The sequence below is a fragment of the Pseudophryne corroboree genome (assembly GCF_028390025.1).
Source record: "Pseudophryne corroboree isolate aPseCor3 chromosome 3 unlocalized genomic scaffold, aPseCor3.hap2 SUPER_3_unloc_32, whole genome shotgun sequence".
Lineage (NCBI taxonomy): Eukaryota > Metazoa > Chordata > Amphibia > Anura > Myobatrachidae > Pseudophryne > Pseudophryne corroboree.
The window spans coordinates 80,562-104,820 of NW_026967522.1; the positions used below are offsets into that span (position 1 = coordinate 80,562).

Genomic DNA, 24,259 nt, shown 5'->3' on the forward strand with positions numbered 1-24,259 from the left:
GCTGGGAATGGGACATTATACAGTAACACCAGGGGATGTGTCTGGGGGATGACTGTATCACTGTGTGTGTCTGGTTCCTATAATATGTCAGGATGTCACTGTCTATGTCTCCATGCAGGAGGAGGAGTATATAGAGGAACACAGGGGTCTGTACAAGGACGTGATGATGGAGAATCACCGGCCCCTCACATCACTGGGTAAGAGGAGACTGTCATGTATTGTACAGGGAAGAGCAGGTATGGGGGCCCCTATATACACACATCACCTGATAATCACATATATACACTGTACTCAGTCACTGTGTGTCTCCTACAGATGGACCCAGTAACAGATATACCCCAGTGAGACGTCCCCGTCCTCTGTATTCCCAGTATTGTACAGAGGAGAATCACAGAACCCCACAGGAGGATCAGGTAGGTGGGATTTAGGGTCTCCCAAATATACCAAAGTGACTGTCACTATAGAAACATAGAAACATAGAATTTGTCGACAGATAAGAACCACTTGGCCCATCTAGTCTGCCCCTTATTTTTTTATTTTTTTTATCACTAACCTTATTTGATCCTTATTTCTTTGTAAGGATATCCTTATGTCCATCCCATGCATGTTTAAATTGCTCTACTGTCTTAGCCTCTACCACCTCTGATGGGAGGCTATTCCACTTGTCCACTACCCTTTCTGTGAAATAATTTTTCCGCAAATTTCCCCTGAACCTCCCGCCCCCTCCAGTCTCAGTGCATGTCCTCGTGTCCTATTGCTTCTCTTCATTTGGAGAATGTTTCCCTCCTGGACTTTGTTAAAAGCCTTCATATATTTGAAAGTTTCTATCATGTCCCCCCTTTCCCTTCTCTGCTCCAAACTATACATATTGAGATTTCTTAGTCTTTCTGGGTATGTTTTGTGATGTAGGCCATGCACCATTTTAGTTGCCCTCCTTTGTACAGTTTCTAATGTATTAATATCCTTTTGAAGATATGGCCTCCAGAACTGAATACAGTATTCTAGATGAGGCCGTACCAATGACCTATACAGTGGCATTATTACTTCTTTCTTTCTGTTACTGATTCCTCTCCCAATGCAGCCAAGCATCTGACTAGCCTTTCTCATTGCTTTGTTACATTGCTTACCTGCCTTTATATCACCTGAAATAGTGACTCCTAGATCCCTTTCCTCCTCAGTAGTTTCCAGTATAGTGCCATTAATACTATATTTAGCTTTAGGATTTTTGAGACCCAAGTGCATGATTTTGCATTTTTTGGCATTAAACTGTAATTGCCAGACTCTTGACCATTCCTCTAGTCTACCTAGATCCTCAATCATTTGTTTTGCCCCACCTGGTGTGTCTACCCTGTTGCATACCTTTGTGTCATCTGCAAAAAGGCATACTTTCCCTTTAATGCCATTTGCAATGTCGCCAATAAAGATATTAAAAAGCACTGGTCCAAGTACAGATCCCTGGGGTACTCCACTGGTAACATTTCCCTCCTGTGAATGCACTCCATTTACCACAACTCTCTGTTTTCTATCATGTAACCAAGATCTTATCCATTCAATAATCCTAATATCCAATCCCAAACTTTCAAGTTTATTTAGCAGTCTGCGATGTGGACTGTGTCAAAAGCCTTACTAAAGTCTAGATAAGGTATATCCATGGCTCCACCTTTATCCATCACTTTAGTCACACAATCAAAAAAGTCAATAAGATTTGTTTGACATGATCTTCCCCCAGTGAATCCATGCTGTTTGGGATCCAGTAAATTGCCGGATTTGAGATAATCTACAACTCTTTCTTTTAAGAGTGTTTCCATCAATTTCCCTACTACTGATGTAAGACTCACTGGTCTGTAGTTGTTTGCCTCTTCCTTGCTTCCACTTTTGTGCAGTGGGACTACAATTTCTCCTGTAGCTAATGACTGGTTGAATAATTCTGTCAATGGTGCTACCAGCACCTCTTTAAGTTCTTTTAATATCCTTGGATCTAATGTGTAGAGAAGCTGTATGTGTCTTATACAATGATATTATACTGTTTCACCTCAATTTAAATTGTATTTCTCTTTCATCCACTAGGGGACACTGGAGTCTTATACACTAGGGGTCTAAAGCTTGCAACCGGAGGTGTGGCACAATCTAAAATTAGCATTGTCTGCACAGCCGGCTCCTCCCCCTTCACATCCCTCCTCCCTCAGTTTGAAAAATTGTGCCTAGGAGGTAACATTACAGAAAACTCAGGCTGCGTCAACCTAATGAAAAGGGGCACAAAAGCCTTTGAATTAGAGAGACAATGATCCCATATAAAGGGATCTGCATCTCTCTATGGAAAATCCGGAGCACAGAGTCAGCATTTCCATGGGCAGTGAGTACTGGTGGTTAATATGGGCCTTAGATAGAAAGGCAGAGGCTATTAGCAGACTCCTTCCAATTCCCACAACTTGAGGTTTAAAAAATGATTATTATTATTATTATTATTATCTGGCCAGTGTGCACGCTGCTGCCTCCAGGCTTCCTGTAACTTATGTCCTGGCAGACTAGCAGCGCAGCTCCCCCGCCGCCCCCACTTCTTTTATACACACAGCGAATGCTCAAACACTCCCTGGCCGGCTTCTACTCCCGCTGCATGTCAGCCCCCCCCCCCACGCCCCCTCTACATCGGAGGGAGACGCATCGCGGCTGTCAGCGGCGGCATCCTCACATACAGCGGGGACGCGCACTGACCTCCCGCCGCACGCTGAAATGGTCTCTAGCTCTCTCCCACCGCCAGCGGAGGGAGACACAGCGCGCCTGTCAGTAGCAGCATCACACACACTACGGGCGCTTGGGAAGTGCGTCCACCGCCCGCTCAGATGATCTCTCGTCCCTTCCCGCCGCCAGCGGAGGGCTGAGGGTGACTACAAAGGGGGAAATTAATAGAAACTGATCCTTTTGCTAGTAAGTCCGGCCTGGGGCAGCCGTTAAGGGGGTAGAGTGACCCTAGGAAGGACCCAGAGAGCCTTAGTAATATATATTTATTAAATAAATGGCGGCCATTTTTAAATGAATAGAGGCGCCAAAAGGACTCTCTCAGGCGTTATTACCTTTAGAATAGATGGGCTTCCTGGCCGGTCAGAGCAGAGGGAGGGGTTATTATAATAGAGCAACTGCTCCCTCTACTGGACATTTGTATTTAGGACTCTCTCAGGTGTTATTACCATTAGAATAGACAGGCTTCCTGGCCGGTCAGAGCAGAGGGAGGGGTTATTATAATAGAGCAACTGCTCCCTCTACTGGACATTTGTATTTAGGACTCTCTCAGGCGTTATTACCTTTAGAATAGACGGGCTCCCTGGGCGGTCAGAGCAGAGGGAGGGGTTATTATAATAGAGCAACTGCTCCCTCTACTGGACATTTGTATTTAGGACTCTCTCAGGCGTTATTACCTTTAGAATAGACGGGCTCCCTGGCCGGTCAGAGCAGAGGGAGGGGTTATTATAATAGAGCAACTGCTCCCTCTACTGGACATTTGTATTTAGGACTCTCTCAGGCGTTATTACCTTTAGAATAGACAGGCTTCCTGGCCGGTCAGAGCAGAGGGAGGGGTTATTATAATAGAGCAACTGCTCCCTCTACTGGACATTTGTATTTAGGACTCTCTCAGGCGTTATTACCATTAGAATAGACAGGCTTCCTGGCCGGTCAGAGCAGAGGGAGGGGTTATTATAATAGAGCAACTGCTCCCTCTACTGGACATTTGTATTTAGGACTCTCTCAGGCGTTATTACCTTTAGAATAGACGGGCTCCCTGGGCGGTCAGAGCAGAGGGAGGGGTTATTATAATAGAACAACTGCTCCCTCTACTGGACATTTGTATTTAGGACTCTCTCAGGCGTTATTACCTTTAGAATAGACGGGCTTCCTGGCCGGTCAGAGCAGAGGGACGGGTTATTATAATAGAGCAACTGCTCCCTCTACTGGACATTTGTATTTAGGACTCTCTCAGGCGTTATTACCTTTAGAATAGACGGGCTTCCTGGCCGGTCAGAGCAGAGGGACGGGTTATTATAATAGAGCAACTACTCCCTCTACTGGACATTTGTATTTAGGACTCTGCTGCAATGGATTTTCAATGGATTCTGACAGGCATTTTTATGCTTTAGATTTCAAGGAACTTCTAAACAAAAGATCCCGATAAAATGATGGGAACGACTGGATCACAACCCTGACCTCAGAACTGAAATACAGTTGGGTGTGTGAGGCTGGTGATATTATTTTATACATTGTTATTTTTTGTTTTGTGTGTAGTGTTTAGAAAGGTCCAGCTAGGGGGATCCAGTGTACCTTTACTCCCATCACCCGTTACCGTCTTTCTGTTCCTATTATAAACAGGGGAAGCCCTGAGGAGCGCTCTATGGGGTACGGCTTCAAATGTCAAAAGCACTAAGACTTATTATGTTTCCACAAAATGTAGTAAGATGAGCAAGGGTGAGCGGCTCCTGGGTATGCGTTGCCTGTCTAGTTAAGGGCGTCCAGCACGGGAGGAAGGCTCCGCCAAGGTCATGGGAGCAAGCCCTAACAGGTATTTCAAAGGAATTGTCAGAATCCCGCAAACAGCAGTCGGAAAGGACTGAGGGATTCTCAAAGACTATGGAGGAATTTCTGATTTAAATTAATCCCTCCTGCGCAAGCATAAAGAAATGCGAACAAGTCGATTAAGAGAACCATCCTCATCTTACACGAAGGAGGAAGAGGGTCTTATTATAGATAAAGTGGCAAGATACTTAAGTCTGCCTTAGATCAGGAGTTTAGATTCCCTTATAGAAGCGGATATAGAGACCCTAAACTTCAGGAAGTAAGAAGTTAAGGATACAGAGAGTTTTCGATTGATTCGTATCCCACAATCGTTGCCAGTAGTGCTCCCTATTCCTAGAACTCTCCAGACTCAGATGGCGAATTGTTAGGGTCTCCTGCCTCTATGCTGCCACGTCGTCATGGCAACCGGGAGACAAGTGCTAGCGGAGTGGCCTGAGCGCAGCTGATACTCCGGTTCGGGTCTTTTGCTGTGCAGTGGTTATAGGCTTTGTGCACGGCAGGGGATCCGATGCTGGTTTTTGTGCTCACAGTCTGTGAGGTCTAAGTGGGGCGTGGACAGCACCTGCTATATAAGGCCTCTTCTCAGGTTAAGCAGATGCTGCTGAATCTTTGTTGGTTAGTCAGTTCCTGAAAGTTAGCCAGTACTGTTTAGCTTTGTATTTGTTTGTTGCTTACTGCAAATAGGCCTTGGGATTTGGTACTACACTCTGCCAATCCAGACCTAGCAGTAAGACTGGAGTCAGTCGTTTAACTTGCTGGGGTTCTTTTGCTACTCTGTGAACTTAGCAAGTTTGCGGCTGTATTCTCAGACTTGCCTGCCAAAATCCTTTCTCACTGTGCAAGGTGTTCTGGTGTCAGTTTAGTGGCAGTAAGCTGAACCAGTGCACTGCAAGTGAGGACTAGGATTGTGGAGACTCTCCTTGTGTCTATTATTCCATCTCTGACCAAGGAGTTTACTGCCACACCCGTTGGTACCCCTTTAGGGTTTTGCTGTTGCCCTTAGCAACAGCATTTCGGGTTCTCTACGTATTAAAACACAACATCTTGCTTCTTTCCATCTGAGCACTCCTAATACTAGGGAGATACCCAGTTTCTTAGCCTCTGGGCTTCTCTGTTCACTTTGTGTTTATTTTGTTACACTATCACCTTCTGTGTACGTAATGTCATATTCCCCAGTCTGTCTGTGAGTTCATTTGTTTTGCATCCCTCTCCGTTCAGACACCAGTACATTCCTGCAGGCACTGGTGTGCATAACACGAATGCTTGGAAGCAGCCTGATAAACGCTTTCAAGTGCCAAGGAGGTTTGAATTTAAGAATCCTTTATCAAAAAGTGTAATGGTTAAATGGCCTACTGGGCATTTTCAAACAAGGCAATGTCACCTAGGCCTAGCGTGACCACCTTAAAGGATATGTCAGGTCGCACACTGCATCAAAAGCAATTTTTGTACCAGCACCTTGTCACATGGACTGGGCGTGAATAGGTAGCATGGAGGAGGTTTCTCAGTAGCAGAGCATATTGGAGAATTAGCTGCTTATCTGTGCCAGGCTTCAAAGGACGCTCATAAAATAACAGTCAGTTATTGCAGGTTTGGAACTAGGAGAGTTAATGGTATCCATGGACATAAGGGATGCATTCCTGCATATCCCGATTTGGACCCCCCACCAAGCTTTGCACTGGTGCAGGATCCTTTCCAAATGAAGGGTCCTACCATTCGGTCTATCATCAGCCCCAGGACTCTTTTACGAGGATCATGGCAGTAATGGTGGCAGGATTGAGACGATCTCCTGATCAAAGCCTTCTCTCAAGAACGGCTCATCAAGGATGCTCAGACATCTTATCAACTTCTCATTCAACATGGGTGGATGGTGAATTTCCAGAAACCTAACCTCAGACCAATGCAACGGATTCCATTCCTATATCTCATCTTGGACACAGTAAGATTGAGGGCTTTCTTACCAGAGAATAAGATCCAGGACCTATAGAGGCTATTGACTCAGGTACTGAGGACACAACTGTCTCCCTGCACCTCTCTGTGCAACTTCTCGGGATGATGGTGACGTCTTTCAAGGCTCTCCAGTACAGCTGACTTCACTTACGACCATTCCCAATGAACGTTACTGCTCAGGGACCAGGGTAACATTAGCTCCTGCATCGAAAGATCCGATTTTCTCTGACGTCCTAGTGGATGCTGGGACTCCGTAAGGACCATGGGGAATAGCGGCTCCGCAGGAGACAGGGCACAATACTAAAAGCTTTAGGATCAGGTGGTGTGTACTGGCTCCTCCCCCTATGACCCTCCTCCAAGCCTCAGTTAGGTTTTTGTGCCCGTCCGAGCAGGGTGCAATCTAGGTGGCTCTCCTAAAGAGCTGCTTAGAAAAAGTTTTTAGGTTTTTTATTTTCAGTGAGTCCTGCTGGCAACAGGCTCACTGCTACGAGGGACTTAGGGGAGAGAAGTGAACTCACCTGCGTGCAGGATGGATTGACTTCTTAGGCTACTGGACACCATTAGCTCCAGAGGGATCGAACACAGGCCCAGCCATGGAGTCCGGTCCCGGAGCCGCGCCGCTGACCCCCCTTGCAGATGCCGAAGATGAAGAGGTCCAGAAACAGGCGGCAGAAGACTTTCAGTCTTCATAAGGTAGCGCACAGCACTGCAGCTGTGCGCCATTGTTGTCAGCACACTTCACACCAGCGGTCACTGAGGGTGCAGGGCGCTGGGGGGGGCGCCCTGGGCAGCAATGTATAATACCTTTTTTATGGCTAAAATACATCACATATAGCCCTTGAGGCTATATGGATGTATTTAACCCCTGCCAGATCTCACAAACTCCGGGAGAAGAGCCCGCCGTTTTATGGGGCGGGGCCTATTCTCCTCAGCACACAGCGCCATTTTCCTGCTCAGCTCCGCTGTGAGGAAGGCTCCCAGGCTCTCCCCTGCACTGCACTACAGAAACAGGGTTAAAACAGAGAGGGGGTGCACTTTTTTGGCGATATAATTACATATGTGAAAATGCTATAAGGGAAAACACTTGTATAAGGGGTTGTCCCTGTATAATTATAGCGTTTTTGGTGTGTGCTGGCAAACTCTCCCTCTGTCTCCCCAAAGGGCTAGTGGGGTCCTGTCCTCTATCAGAGCATTCCCTGTGTGTGTGCTGTGTGTCGGTACGGGTGTGTCGACATGTAGGAGGACGATGTTGGTGAGGAGGCGGAGAAATTGCCTGTATTGAGTCACTCTCTAGGGAGTCGACACCGGAATGGATGGCTTATTTAGGAATTACGTGATAATGTCAACACGCTGCAAGGTCGGTTGACGACATGAGACGGCCGGCAAACAAATTAGTACCTGTCCATGCGTCTCAGACACCGTCAGGGGCTTTAAAACGCCCATTTACCTCAGTCGGTCGACACAGACACAGACATGGACACTGACTCCAGTGTCGACGGTGAAGAAACAAACGTATTTTCCTTTAGGGCCACACGTTACATGTTAAGGGCAATGAAGGAGGTGTTACATATTTCTGATACTACAAGTACCACAAATAAGGGTATTATGTAGGGTGTGAAGAAGCTACCTGTAGTTTTTCCCGAATCAGATAAATTAAATGAAGTGTGTGATGATACGTGGGTTTCCTCCGATAGAAAATTATTGGCGGTATACCCTTTCCCGCCAGAAGTTAGGGCGAGTTGGGAAACACACCTTAGGGTGGATAAGGCGCTCACACGCTTATAAAAACAAGTGGCGTTACCGTCTCCAGATACGGCCGCCCTCAAGGAGCCAGCTGATAGAAGGCTGAAAAATATCCTTAAAAACGTATATATACACATACTGGTGTTATACTGCGACCAGCAATCGCCTCAGCCTGGATGTGCAGCGCTGGGGGGGCTTGGTCGGATTCTCTGACTGAAAATATTGATACCCTTGACAGGGACAGTATTTTATTGACTATAGAGCATTTAAAGGATGCATTTCTATATATGCGAGATGCGCAGAGGGATATTTGCATTCTGGCATCAAGAGTAAGTGTGATGTCCATATCTGCCAGACACGACAGTGGTCAGGTGATGCAGATTCCAGACGGCACATGGAAGTATTGCCGTATAAAGGGGCGGTCCATCGGACCTGGTGGCCATGGCAACAGCTGGAAAATCCACCTTTGTTACCCCAAGTCACATTTCAGCAAGAAAGGACACAGTCTTTTCAGCCTCAGTCCTTTCGCCCCCATAAGGGCAGGCGGGCAAAAGGCCAGTCATATCTGCCCAGGGGTAGAGGAAAGGGAAGAAGACTGCAGCAGGCAGCCCATTCCCAGGAACAGAAGCCCTCCACAGCTTCTACCAAGTCCGCAGCATGACGCTGGGGCCGTACAAGCGGACTCAGGTGCGGTGGGGGGTCATCTCAAGAGTTTCAGCACGCAGTGGGCTCACTCGCAAGTGGACTCCTGGATCCTACACGTAGTATCCCAGATGTACATTGGAAATTCGAGACATCTCCCCCTCACAAGTTCCTGAAGTCTGCTTTACCAACGTCTCCCTCCGACACGGAGGCAGTATTGTAAACAATTCACATGCTGTATTCCCAGCAGGTGATAATCAAAGTACCCCTCCTACAACAAGGAAAGGGGTATTATTCCACACTATATTGTGTTACTGAAGCCAGATGGCTTGATGAAATCTGAAATATTTGAACACTTGCATACAAAGGTTCAAATCAAGATGGAATCACTCAGAGCAGTGATAGCGAACCAGGAAGAAGGGGACGATATGGTGTCACTGGATATCAGGGATGCTTACCTACATGTCCCAATTTGCCCTTCTCACCAAGGGTACCTCAGGTTCGTGGTACAGAACTGTCACTATCAGTTCAGACGCTGCCGCTTGGATTGTCCACGGCACCCCGGGTCTTTACCAAGGTAATGGCCGAAATGATGATTCTTCTTAAAAGAAATATGGACGATTTCCTGATAAGGGCAAGGTCCAGAGAACAGTTGGAGGTCGGAGTAGCACTATCTCAAGTAGTTCTACGACAGCACGAGTGGATTCTAAATATTCCAAAATCGCAGCTTTTTCCGACGACGCGTCTACTGTTCCTAGGGATGATTCTGGACACAGTTCAGAAAAGGATGTTTCTCCCGGAGAAGAAAGCCAGGGAGTTATCCGAGCTAGTCAGGAACCTCCTAAAACCAGGAAAAGTCCTGTGAAAAATGGTGGTTTCTTACAAAGCGATCCCATTTGGTAGATTTCACGCAAGAACCTTTCAGTGGGATCTGCCGGAAAATTGGTCCGGATCGCATCTTCAGATGTATCAGCGGATAACCCTGTCTCCAAGGACAAGGGTGTTTCTTCTGCGTTGGCTGCAGAGTGCTCATCTATGAAAGGGCCGCAGATTCGGCATTCAGGACTGGGTCCTGGTGACCACGGATGCCAGCCTGAGAGGCTGGGGAGCAGTCACACAAGGAAAAAATTTCCAGGGAGTGTGATCAAGTCTGGAGACTTCTCTCCACATAAATATACTGGAGCTAAGGGCAATTTACAATGCTCTAAGCTTAGCAAGACCTCTGCTTCAAGGTCAGCCGGTATTGATCCAGTGGGAAAACATCACGGCAGTCGCCCACGTAAACAGACAGGGCGGCACAAGAAGCAGAAGGGCAATGGCAGAAACGGCAAGGATTCTTCGCTGGGCGGAAAATCATGTGATAACACTCTCAGCAGTGTTCTTTCCGGGAGTGGAAAACTGGGAAGCAGTCTTCCTCAGCAGGCATGTCCTCCACCTGGGAGAGTGGGGACTTCATCGGGAAGTTTTCCACATGATTGTAAACCGTTGGGAAAAAACCAAAGGTGGACATGATGGCGTCCCGCCTGAACAAAATTAGACAGATATTGCGCCAGGTCAAGGGACCCTCAGGCAATAGCGGTGGACGCTCTGGTAACACCGTGGGTGTACCAGTCAGTGTATATGTTCCCTCCTATGCCTCTCATACCAAAAGTACTGAGAATCATAAGAAGGAGAGGAGTAAGAACGATACTCGTGGTTCCGGATTGGCCAAGAGGGACTTGGTGCCCGGAACTTCAAGAGATGCTCACGGAAGACCCGTGGCCTCTACCTCTAAGAAAGGACCTGCTCCAGCAGGGGCCTTGTCTGTTCCAAGACTTACCGCGGCTGCGTTTGACGGCATGGCGGTTGAACGCCGGATCCTGAAGGAAAAAGGCATTCCAGATGAAGTCATCCCTACCCTGGTCGAAGCCAGGAAGGATGTAACTGCAAAACATTTTCACCGCATTTGGCGAAAATATGTTGCGTGGTGCGAGGCCAAGAAGGCCCCTACAGAGGAATTCCAACTGGGTCGTTTCCTACATTTCCTGCAAACAGGACTGTCTATGGGCCTAAAATTAGGGTCCATTAAGGTTCAAAATTCGGCCCTGTCGAATTTCTTCCAGAAAGAACTGGTTTCAGTGCCTGAAGTTCAGACGTTTGTAAAAGGGGGTACTGCATATACAGCCTCCTTTTGTGCCTCCAGTGGCACCTTGGGATCTCAATGTTGTTTTGAGTTTCCTAAAAGTCACAGTGGTTTGAACCACTCACCACTGTGGACATAAAATATCTCACATGGAAGGTGACGATGCTGTTAGCCCTGGCTTCAGCCAGGCGTTTGTCAGAATTGGCGGCTTTATCATATAAAAGCCCTTACTAAATTTTTTCATTCTGACAGGGCAAAATTGAGGACTCGTCCTCAATTTCTCCTTTAGGTGGTTTCTGTTTTTCACATGAACCAACCTATTGTGGTACCTGCGGCTACTAGGGACTTGGAGGACTCCCAAGTTACTTGACGTTGTCAGGGCCCTGAAAATATATGTTTCCAGGACGACTGGAGTCAGAAAATCTGACTCGCTGTTTAGCCTGTATGCACCCAACAAGATGGGTGCTCCTGCTTCTAAGCAGACGATTGCTCGCTGGATTTGTAATACAATTCAGCTTGCACATTCTGTGGCAGGCCTGCCACAGTCAAAATCTGTTAAAGCCCATTCCACAAGGAAGTGGGCTCATCTTGGGCGGCTGCCCCAGGGGTCTCGGCTTTGCAACTTTGCCGAGCAGTTACTTGGTCAGGGGCAAACACGTTTGCTAAATTCTACAAATTTGATACCCTGGCTGAGGAGGACCTGGAATTCTCTCATTCGGTGCTGCAGAGTCATCCGCACTCTCCCGCCCGTTTGGGAGCTTTGGTATAATCCCCATGGTCCTTACAGAGTCCCAGCATCCACTAGGACGTCAGAGAAAATAAGATTCTACTTACCAATAAATCTATTTCTCGTAGTCCGTAGTGGATGCTGGGCGCCCATCCCAAGTGCGGATTGTCTGCAATACTTGTACATAGTTATTGTTACAAAAATCGGGTTATTCTTGTTGTGAGCCATCCTTTCAGAGGCTCCTTCGTTGTTATCATACTGTTAACTGGGTTCAGATCACAGGTTGTACGGTGTGATTGGTGTGGCTGGTATGAGTCTTACCCGGGATTCAATATCCTTCCTTATTATGCACGCTTGTCCGGGCACAGTATCCTAACTGAGGCTTGGAGGAGGGTCATAGGGGGAGGAGCCAGTACACACCACCTGATCCTAAAGCTTTTAGTATTGTGCCCTGTCTCCTGCGGAGCCGCTATTCCCCATGGTCCTTACGGAGTCCCAGCATCCACTACGGACTACGAGAAATAGATTTATCGGTAAGTAAAATCTTATTTTCACAAGAGATACGGATCTCCTTAATTGGGTGGTCGTTCCACTAAAACCTTGCAGCAGGCAAGAATTTTGAATTTAGGATTGGAGGATTCTCAGAACAAATGCCAGTCTCAGAGGTTGGGGAAGCGGTCCTAGAGACCCATCACTTTCAGGGCAAATGGACTTTACTGGAAAGCGGGTTACCCATAACCATTCTCGAACTGAGAAACAGTTTACAAATCGCTTCTCTTAGCCAAAGATATAGTCAGTGGTCAACAGTGAACCGGAAAGCAGATTATCACAGTCGCCAGGACTGCATCCAGGCGAGCGGTGTTTACACAGATCTTCGACATGAATGTGAGTAGATGGTGTCTACCTCAGGTGGACCTGATGGCGTCTCGACAAAATCATTAGCTGCCCAGGTATGTGTCCAGGACAAGAGATCCAGCAGCAGAAGAACTGGACACGCTGACACTTCCTTGGTGTTACAGAAGGGTTTACATTTTTCCGCCTTTCCCACTCATACCTCGAATCCTCCAAAAAGGGGTAATACGAGAGCGAGTATGGGCAATTCTCATAGCACCAAGTTGGCCCCGTAGAGGTTGGTACTCGGACTTACGGGGGATACTAGCGGAGGACCCTTGGCGGTTACCTCGAAGGGAGGACCGGCTATATCAGGGGCCGTTCCTCCACTCAGACCTGAACAGGCTACGTTTAATGGCGTGGCTGTTGAGACCCGGATCTTAAGAGTGAGAGGTATACCAAGAATGGCTATTCCTAAAGATGATCGCTGCTCGAAAGCCGGTGACACCCATGTACGACTGCAGACATCAGAAGAAGTACATGGACTGGTGTTAGGAACATGGGTAGAATTAGACGAATGTCCACTTACCCAGACTTCTACTTTTCACTCCAGCTGGTCTATATGAAGGACTAAGACTAGGTTCCTTGAAGGTTCAAGTTTCGTCTCTCTCCATCCTATTTCAACAGCGGTTAGCGTCCTTACAAGAGGTTCAAACCTTTTTACAGGGGGTTCTGAGGATACAACCTCCTTTCCGTCCTCCCACTGCGCAGTGGGACTTAGATTTGTAGTTGGAATTTTTGAGATCACCATCTTTTGAGCCGTTGGAAAGAACAGACCTGCAATATCTCTCTTGGAAGGTCACGTTATTACTTGCCTTGGCTTCGGCTGGAAGGGTTTCGGTGTAAGGAGCCCTATCAGGTTAGAGTCCTTTGTTAATTTTCCAGAAGGATAAGGCCAAACTCCGTACATGAGCGGATTTCCTTCCTTAGGTCGTTTCGGGGTTTCAGGTAAACCAACCGATTGTGGTCCTATCCTTTCAGGGATTCGCAGATGGGGACGTGTCTTTGGATGTTGTCCGAGCTTACGAATATACTACAAGTTACGTCGTCCTTTAGAAGGTCGGACCATTGGTTTGGTCCAAAGAATGGTTGGCCAGCATCTAGGCAGTCTTTGTTTAGATGGAATAGCTTTGCCAATCGGCAAGCTAATATTTCCTGTGGTAAGCAGTTTCCGGTTCAGACTGGTGCTCATAATACCAGATCAGTGGGTGCCTCATGGGCGGCTATTCGAGGTGCTTCCACTACTCAATTTTGCAGAGCGACAACGTGGTCTCAGCCCACACATTCGCAAACTTTTACAGGTTTGATACCTTGGCGTCCGGAAATTCTAAGTTCGGACGTTTAGTTTTGCAGGCCATCGACAGCACTCCCTCCCTTGGGGATAACTTTGGGACGTCCCCTACTGTATAAGACTCCAGTGTCCCCTAGTGGATGAAAGATAAAAGAGGATTTTGGTACTTACCGATAAATCCATTGATAAAGCTAAATATTTATCTTACTTAAAACCCTTTAAGAGGTCTAAGAACACTGTACGCTATTGACGTATGGAATACCGTAAGGGTACGCACGTTGCGTAACAATCGCTTAGCCGTAGTCGAGACGCTCAAGCGTCACATTCGCTCACGGCCAAGAGATCACAGGCAGGCACGCTATTGGCTGCCGACTAACGTAATGGTTCGCTATTAGCGTAGCAGACGCTCGGGATCACGAGGAGATCACCAGCGGCGCAGACGCTCACAATGTTAAACCTTTATATCTAAACCATAAACAATGTAATATGCAGTAAAACCTTAGTGTAGTGATAGGGTGTAAATGCAACACAGTGTAACCTTATTAACTTAAAAGCTGTTTGAGCGTCACCGACGCTCTGAGAATACTTAGAGATATAAGAAATACACAGATACCGGGCTTAGGGTCTAACGCCTTATATGAATGTTATACTTGCAAAAAGAATAATACAATACAAGTCATACACTACAATATAACATAGACTAACTAACCAGATAACTACACAGGAAATACAATACAATACAATTACGTTTAAGGGAAAATGAGATAGAAAGAGGAGATAGAGAGAGATATGGCTCACAATAACTTTAAAGACAATATGATTGCGGAGAAAACTTACGCACAAAGGGAATGATCGCATGCGCCTTTCTGAATATCCAGCTCCCGATTATCAGTGATGAGAACCGTTGAAGAGAATGAATAGAGCTGGATATGATCGGCTATTCTATTTATGCCCCACACACAATACAATTCAATGGTCCCTACAATCTCATTGTTCATTGGACACAGGAATTCGTCTTCGCATTATAACAAAAGGTTGATTCATACAGGTGGGCTGTGACTATTTCCAACTGCTCAGGTGGGTGGGAAACTAGGTTTCCCGCCGCATGACTAAGTAAGTGCAAATAATAGTAAATGGACATAAACTTCTTATGTCCATAACTATTCGCACGAGCGATTAATCCGCTTCAAACCAACACCGGAATATTGCTAATTAAATACTCTTCCGATGGATACTAAACACCACTGTATGACCCATGTCTGACCCTTCGTATCAAACAAAGAGGGATCTCTCTGTCCATGAACATGCTACATTAACTAAACTTTCAGAATCTATCAAAGGGACCATAATCTATAAAATACATTATATGTTAAAAATATGTAACGATTGAGTCGCACGCTGGGCACACAGAAACTCTACCATAAATGCGCATACCGTGCGCCCGCGGGTGCACGCAACAGCGGGTATGCACACGCACGGGAGAGCGCACGCATGCGCAGCGCGGACCTGTATGAGGTGCAAATATGGTAGTGTGCATCGTGATATTTTTCTGACTTTGACACCATTTCTCTGAATCCTCTAGGGGACACTGGATGCCCGCCTCGGTGCTCTCAACCTGCTGTGTTCAAAGTTCTTGTTCAAACAGTTCGTGCAAACAGCGTTGGTTTTTCTGTTAAGAGTTTCTTGGATGCTGTTTGCTTTGTTGTACGGTTTGGTTCCTCGCCAAGTGCTATAGTATCATGTCCTATTCTCTCAGTCACGTTTTCCAAACTGAGGGAGGAGGGATGTGAAGGGGGAGGAGCTGGCTGTGCAGACAATGCTAATTTTAGATTGTGCCACACCTCCGGTTGCAAGCTTCACACCCCTACTGTATAAGACTCCAGTGTCCCCTAGAGGATTCAGAGAAATGGATTTATCGGTAAGTACAAAATCATCTTTTTTGGGGTTATTTAGGTAGAACGTCTTTCTTGTATAAAGGCAGAAGATATAAGGAGAGAAGAAGAGACATATGTGACTGATATAAAGGCAGAAGATATAGAGGAAGAAGAAGAGACATATGTGACTGATATAAAGGCAGAAGATATAGAGGGAGAAGAAGAGACATATGTGACTGATATAAAGGCAAAAGATATAGAGGGAGAAGAGGAGACGTATGTGACTGATATGAAGGCAGAAGATATAGAGGGAGAAGAAGAGACGTATGTGACTGATATGATGACAGAAGATACAGAGGGAGAAGAAGAGATGTATGTGAGGGGTCATCAGCAGTGTAAGGAGGAGGAGATCCCTACAGATATCAGCACAGGTGAGTAATAAACACTTATTACAGAAGTAACATATTCTCATTGCTCAGTCACTACAGCAATCTCTTATTCTACACCATCCTCTGCCATCATCCCAGTTCTCAGTTGGGTGTTTATAACACAAGGTTATCCATGACAAACATCAGATGAAGAGAGTTATTACACACATCACTATAGTGTTATTAAAAGTAACAAGAAGAAGTTTTTAGGGATCATATATAAGTAGTAGTGTGTAATTTGTATGGGATCTAAATTTCTCAGTTTAGCAACCATTTATTAAATAACCTTCATTTTGTTAGATGATGCAGGTATTAAATAACTCCTTGTATATAGTAGACCTATTTGGCCATTTGTGGTCATGTTTACTATATCTTTTCATTTAGTGAGGTGTAGTCGTGGTGTAAAGGACAGTTTGTGATTCCTGATTAGTTAAAAAAACAAATACCAAATACTGAACAACATCACCAAACAGGTAATTTCAACTTTAAACTTGTCATTTATTTTGTACTGTCTGGGCATGGCTACTAATAACAGATGCACAGACATAATTCTTAAAGCTATGTGTGCAAATGCTAGGAGATTAGGAGACAAAATTCCAGAGCTAATTGTGATAATGACCAGGGATAACCTGGATATTGTGGCAATTACAGAGTCATAGTGCAATGAGAATCATGACTGGGACATAGCTATACCAGGATACAATTTATTTAGGAAGGATAGAATGGTCAGTGTAGGAGGAAGGGTAGCAATGTATGTGGGAAAAAAGCATAAATGCTACTTCAATTAATACAAAATATTGAAGACAAATCTGAGGCCCTTTTGGTCACCACAGAAACCGGGAAAAAGGACATTATTCGCATTGGGGTGATCTCTAGACCACGTGGCCTGGGGCAGGATTTGGACAGGAATCTATTGTTGGACATCACTAAAATGGCTTTAAAGGGAGAAGTCATAATCATAGGAGACATTAATTTACCTGATGCAAGGGGAGGGGTCTTTTGCAATTTCAGCTGCAAGTGGTAAATTCCTTACAGGGAGCATCTCTCAATAAACAGCAGATATTTCCCTTCTGCATAGAAGAGCGGTCCGGAAAGAAAGAAGTAAACTTCCTTTTTGGGAGCACTCTTGTTAACTTAATTGCAATTAAAATATAACCTATAATAACTATTCACTAAAAATTCATATATATGGATCTTACTTACTTAAAAGAAAGATTACTATTGACTGAATTGTCTTACTATCAGTATTATATCAATCAGGGTGAAAAATATTTTATTTAGAAGAAATATATTCATATGTGTAATACTTTACCATCTAGAACACTGCCAGACAGCCGTGGGCTCTCCCTATTGTTTCCTGTAAATAGAATCAGTTACATGTGCATGGTATCCACACATACACCTTATTCATTATCATTTTCAGAAGGGAGAGGCTGAGGCTTATATATACTGTCTATGTATGGTAGGTCTCCCTTCCATACCTACCATACATAGACAGGAAAACTATGTATATAGGAAACTATAGGTCTGTAAGACAATACAGAAGGAAACTATAGGTCAGTAAGACAATACAGAAGAAACTATAGGTCAGTAAGACAATACAGAATAAACTATAGGTCAGTAAGACATTACAGAAGAAACTATAGGTCTGTAAGACAATACAGAAGGAAACTATAGGTCAGTAAGACAATACAGAAGAAACTATAGGTCAGTAAAACGATACAGAAAAAACTATAGGTCAGTAAGACAATACAGAAGAAACTATAGGTCAGTAAGACATTACAGTAGGAAACTGTAGGTCAGTAAGACATTACAGAAGAAACTATAGGTCAGCAAGACAATAAATAAGGAAACTATAGACCAGTAAGACTACAGTAAGCCACGATACGTCAGTAAGACCATACAGTAAAAAACTATAGGTCAGTAAGACAATACAGTAGGAAACTATAGGTCAGTTGTCAGGAATCGACTTACCAGGCTGACATCCGTCCGCCGCTGCGGACTCCGTCCTGGCTCCCTGCGGTCGCCTGTCACCTATGCCCCTGCCATGGGACATCATCAGGGGCCTGGGAGCACTCCTGAGACAGCGGGCGTGTAGCGCGCCGCGTCCCTGCTAGGCCGCAGCGTGGGCGCCGCCATGACAGTCTGCAAACAGCCAGTATACTGCGGCCAATCCGGTGCTTGGCCGCACCCACTTTCCTTCACTCATCCAATCCCTGTGCACCATGGGGTACATAAGAGACTGCAGGATCAGTCTGCAGGCATCCTGGACTTTGTGTCTCTCCAGCGACCCATGTGAAAGGATCTGTTCCTGTTCCTCCTGTGTTCCTGGTTCTCTGTTTAAGAACTTGTATTCCTGGTTACTCTGCACAGCTCCGTGGAACTTCAAGGCCCAGCAATACCTGCAACCTGCAATAAGGCTTCACACTCATCACCACCTTGTGTGCTTCAGCCTGCAGTTGAAGACTGACTCCAGGTGTGTTTCATTCCTCCACCTGTGACACAGCTTGCTGCTGCCAGTGCCTCATCACCTGCACTGTGAAGTCAGACTCCTGCCTCTGCTCAGGTTTGCCATTTCCACCTTGCTGCCTAAGTTTCCTGTTTTAAAACCTGCACTGGTTTCCAAACCAGAACCATTTCACAAACACTTGTTCTTCTGTTTATTTATTACCGGATATTATTTTCTCAAGTCATCTGTCATCCATTGCCATAGACTTTCAGTTATCATACTGAGTGATTGACTTTATTCATCTGTTATTATTATTTCTGCTACCATTTGTATTATATCATCTGCCAAATAAAATACCATTGCGCTCATGCGCAGGAACGTAATCCAGCCTCCTCGTTTTCTCCCATCTACCTCCACTGACCCACTAGCGCCCCCTCCGGGGACACAGCCCGAACACAATCTGACAGTAAGTCCAGGATCGATGGACTCGGATGGTGGACGGAGTGTGGGGTCAGAGGCCTTGCAAAATCTGGTCTCCCGTCTGGATGGTCAAGAGGTTGCGCAGCAGCAGATGCTTCAATTTCTGCAAGGGATGTCCTCCCGATTAGATACACTACAGCAATCCCTGCCTAGTGTACTCTCTCCTACTGTTCCTGTTACTCCAGCACCTGCCAGTACTGTGAGTTCTTCTATGCCGGCTGCATCAGCTCCAGTGTCACGTCTGCACCTGCCCGTGCCGAGCAAGTATGATGGCAGTCCTAAGTTATGTCGCGGGTTTCTCAACCAATGTGAAATACAGTTTGAGTTATTGCCACATAATTTCCCCACGCCAAGATCCAAGGTTGCCTACATCATCTCCTTACTCTCTGGATCTGCTCTGAGTTGGGTGTCTCCTCTGTGGGAACGTGCTGACCCTCTGATTAACAACTACACAGACTTCGTGTCAACCTTCAGACGGATCTTTGACGAGCCTGGTCGTGCAACATCAGCTTCGGCAGACCTGATCCAACTTCGTCAAGGTACCCGAAGCATGGGACAATATGTCATCCAGTTCCAGACGTTGGCTGCAGAGATTCAGTGGAACAACCAAGCTCTGGTAGCAGCTTTCAGGCACGGACTCTCAGATCGGATCAAGGATGAACTGGCGACCCGTGACATTCCTGTTCAACTGTCTGATTTGATCTCCCTGTGCATTAAGTTGGACTCTCGCATCCGCGAACGCAATAATGAACGCGCTCGGAGTGAGCCATGCAGATCAAGGTTCATACCTTCTGTACAGTTCCAGTCTCCCTCTTCTGACGAGCCTATGCAGATAAATAGGTCCCGCCTAACTCCTGAAGAGCGGGCAAGAAGAATACGTGAGAGACTCTGCCTATACTGTGCTGCTGCGGGCCATCAGATTAACTCCTGCACGGTGCGTTCGGGAAAACGCCAGATCCTGACTTATAAGGGAGGAGTCAAGTTAGGATCTTTCAGTCAAGCTCCTTCTCAACAAGACCTCATTCTTCCAGTGACGCTAGAGACTCCAGTTGGGCTCCAGTCTGCGTCAGCATTAGTGGACTGCGGTGCTGCAGGAAACTTTATCACCCAAGCTGCGGTAAATAAATTTTGCCTATCTACCTGTGAACTTTCTTGTCCAGTGTACATTACTGCTGTGGATGGTAGTCGAATTTCCAAGGGGAACATTTCTCATCAAACTACCCCAGTGGTTCTGGGAGTTGGATTTCTCCATTCTGAACTGATTAAGTTCCTGGTCATCCCTCAAGCCACCCAGGAGATTGTCTTGGGCATGCCCTGGCTCCAGCTACATAATCCACAGTTTGACTGGTCAACGTTGCAGCTTACCTCGTGGGGTTCACATTGTCATCAATCCTGCTTAGCCCAAGTGTGTCCCATAAAGTCTACCGAAGTAAAGACACAGTCAAGTCTCCCAGCAGCTTATCAAGACTTCTCAGACGTCTTCTGTGAAAAGGCTGCTGATATCCTGCCGCCCCATAGGGAATGGGATTGTCCCATCGATCTCCTTCCTGGCAAGAAGCCACCTAGGGGGCGCACCTACCCGTTGTCTGTTCCTGAAACTGAGGCGATGAGTGATTACATCAGAGAGAATCTTCAGAAGGGATTCATCCGTCCGTCATCATCACCCGCTGGTGCAGGTTTCTTCTTTGTTAAAAAGAAGGATGGAGGACTGCGTCCATGCATTGACTATCGGGGTCTCAATGACATTACCATCAAGAATAGTTATCCATTACCACTCATTACCGAATTATTTGACAGAGTTAAAGGAGCCCGCATCTTCACTAAGTTAGATCTCCGCGGTGCCTATAATCTCATCAGAATCCGGAGTGGTGACGAGTGGAAGACAGCTTTCAACACTCGAGATGGCCATTATGAATACCTGGTAATGCCATTTGGGTTGAGTAATGCTCCAGCAGTGTTCCAACACTTTGTGAACGAAATCTTTCGTGATGTCCTGTATAAGTACCTCGTTGTTTACTTAGATGATATCCTTATCTTCTCCCAAGACCTTCCATCTCATCGTCTACAAGTTTGTGAAGTTCTCCGACGTCTTCGTGAGAACCGGCTCTACGGGAAACTATCTAAATGCACCTTTGAAGTTCCCTCTATACCCTTCCTGGGTTATATAATTTCCGGATCGGATCTTCAGATGGACCCGACAAAATTGGAAGCTATTGCCAATTGGTCCATTCCAAATTCTCTCAAGTCTATCCAGCGATTCCTGGGTTTCGCCAACTACTATAGAAAATTTATTCGAGGATTCTCCACTCTCATCGCTCCTATTACCAACCTGACTCGGAAAGGGGCAGACCATTCCAACTGGTCAGAAGAAGCCTTGGCAGCCTTCCAGAAGATCAAGCTAGCCTTTATGTCTGCTCCAGTGCTGTCTCAGCCAGATGTCAACAGACCATTCGAGTTGGAGGTAGATGCCTCTACAGTTGGGGTTGGAGCTGTTCTCTCCCAGAAGGGATCCGATGGGAAAGTCCACCCTTGTGGATTTTATTCTCGAAAGTTTCTTCCTGCAGAAGCTAACTATTCCGTGGGAGATCAAGAACTACTGGCGATCAAGCTGGCTCTCGAGGAATGGAGATATCTCCTAGAAGGGGCCAAACATCCGTTTAACATCTACACGGATCATAAAAACCTGCTATATTTAAAGGCAGCTCAGTGCCTTAACCCTCGCCAGTCCAGGTGGGCTATGTTTTTCTCACGTTTTAATTTCAAGCTTCATTTCCGCCCAGGTTCGCAGAATGTGAAAGCCGACGCGTTATCCCGATCCATGGAATCTGAAGAAGGAACATCTGACTCAGTGCCACATTCCATCCTGAGTCCCGTGGTTTTCGCTGCATCTCAAGTCTCCCCAGCTCCTCCTCCTGGTAAGACTTTTGTTTCCCCAGATCTCCGTCCCAAGTTGCTATCTTGGGCCCATCAATCCAAGTTCACTGGTCATCCTGGGGTCCTGAAGACCTTCAAGTTCCTTTCTGCTACATATTGGTGGCCAAAGATGAAAATGGACATCCAGGATTTCGTGGCATCCTGTCCTAAATGTGTGCAGCACAAGACTCCTCGTCAGTCTCCAGCAGGTCAGTTACAACCACTGTCTATCCCTAGTCGTCCCTGGTCACACCTGTCCATGGATTTTATCACCGACCTTCCTCCTTCTCAAGGACATAATACCATTTGGGTTGTAGTGGACAGATTCACCAAGATGGCTCATTTTGTTCCTCTCCAGGGTCTCCCTTCTGCCCCAAAACTTGCCCAAATCTTCCTACGGGAGATTTTCCGCTTACATGGTTTACCCTCAGAAATAATATCTGACCGGGGGGTACAGTTTGTAGTGAGGTTTTGGAGGGCCCTCTGTTCTGCCATGCAGGTCAAACTGAAGTTTTCATCTTCATACCATCCTCAGACGAATGGGCAGACAGAGAGGGTCAATCAAGAACTTGAGACTTTTTTAAGATTATATGTTTCATCTTCCCAGGATGACTGGTTCGATCTGCTCCCATGGGCCGAGTTTGCCCACAACTTCCGATACCATACTGCCACTGAAACGACACCATTCTTTGCAGTATATGGGCAACATCCCCGTGTACCTGATTTCCAAGAACTCCCTCATATGGATGTTCCTGCTGCCACTACTGCTCTGACTCAGTTTTCATCTGTTTGGAGAAAAATTCACGTTTCCCTCAAAAAGGCCTCCAGTCGGTACAAGGTCTTTGCCGACCGCAAGAGACGTGCGGTTCCCCATTTGAAACCTGGGGACAAGGTTTGGCTATCAACCCGTAACCTCCGTCTCAGGGTCCCATCCATGAAGTTTGCACCACGCTTCATTGGTCCTTACCCTGTCGAAAGAGTCATCAACCCAGTGGCCTACAAATTAAAGTTACCATCTTCCCTTCGTATACCTAACGCTTTTCATATTTCTCTCCTCAGACCTCTAGTCCTAAACCGCTTTCAGAATACTCTTCCAGTAGGTCCCAAGGTTCGAACTCAGCGGGGCGTGGAATTCGAGATCAACAAAATTCTGGACTCCCGTTGCCGGTATGGACGTCTCCAGTACCTGGTCGATTGGTCCGGTTATGGCCCAGAGGAGAGAAGTTGGGTGAATTCGTCCGATGTCCATGCTCCTAGGTTGGTCCGTGTCTTCCACAGCACTCATCCCTCCAAGCCACGTGGGTGTTCGGTGTCCACCCCTAAAGGAGGGGGTACTGTCAGGAATCGACTTACCAGGCTGACATCCGTCCGCCGCTGCGGACTCCGTCCTGGCTCCCTGCGGTCGCCTGTCACCTATGCCCCTGCCATGGGACATCATCAGGGGCCTGGGAGCACTCCTGAGACAGCGGGCGTGTAGCGCGCCGCGTCCCTGCTAGGCCGCAGCGTGGGCGCCGCCATGACAGTCTGCAAACAGCCAGTATACTGCGGCCAATCCGGTGCTTGGCCGCACCCACTTTCCTTCACTCATCCAATCCCTGTGCACCATGGGGTACATAAGAGACTGCAGGATCAGTCTGCAGGCATCCTGGACTTTGTGTCTCTCCAGCGACCCATGTGAAAGGATCTGTTCCTGTTCCTCCTGTGTTCCTGGTTCTCTGTTTAAGAACTTGTATTCCTGGTTACTCTGCACAGCTCCGTGGAACTTCAAGGCCCAGCAATACCTGCAACCTGCAATAAGGCTTCACACTCATCACCACCTTGTGTGCTTCAGCCTGCAGTTGAAGACTGACTCCAGGTGTGTTTCATTCCTCCACCTGTGACACAGCTTGCTGCTGCCAGTGCCTCATCACCTGCACTGTGAAGTCAGACTCCTGCCTTTGCTCAGGTTTGCCATTTCCACCTTGCTGCCTAAGTTTCCTGTGTTAAAACCTGCACTGGTTTCCAAACCAGAACCATTTCACAAACACTTGTTCTTCTGTTTATTTATTACCGGATATTATTTTCTCAAGTCATCTGTCATCCATTGCCATAGACTTTCAGTTATCATACTGAGTGATTGACTTTATTCATCTGTTATTATTATTTCTGCTACCATTTGTATTATATCATCTGCCAAATAAAATACCATT

General features: G+C 46.4%; 2 protein-coding genes across 3 annotated transcripts in view; one reads left to right on the forward strand and one right to left on the reverse strand.

The window, feature by feature from the left end:
* The window catches only part of LOC134984051 (uncharacterized), a 236,176-nt gene that overhangs the window by 71,410 nt on the left and 140,507 nt on the right, over positions 1 to 24,259 (reverse strand). The window lies entirely within an intron of this gene.
* The window catches only part of LOC134984047 (oocyte zinc finger protein XlCOF22-like), a 52,016-nt gene continuing 27,877 nt past the window's right edge, over positions 121 to 24,259 (forward strand). The window contains exons 1-3 of one of the 2 annotated variants that reach the window (XM_063949689.1): positions 121 to 197; positions 316 to 413; positions 15,880 to 16,231. In XM_063949689.1, the coding sequence (XP_063805759.1) occupies positions 164 to 197; positions 316 to 413; positions 15,880 to 16,231 (484 nt within the window). In that variant the 5' untranslated portion in view covers positions 121 to 163. The remainder of the gene's footprint in view (positions 198 to 315; positions 414 to 15,879; positions 16,232 to 24,259) is intronic. The other variant, XM_063949690.1, reaches the window with a different exon arrangement.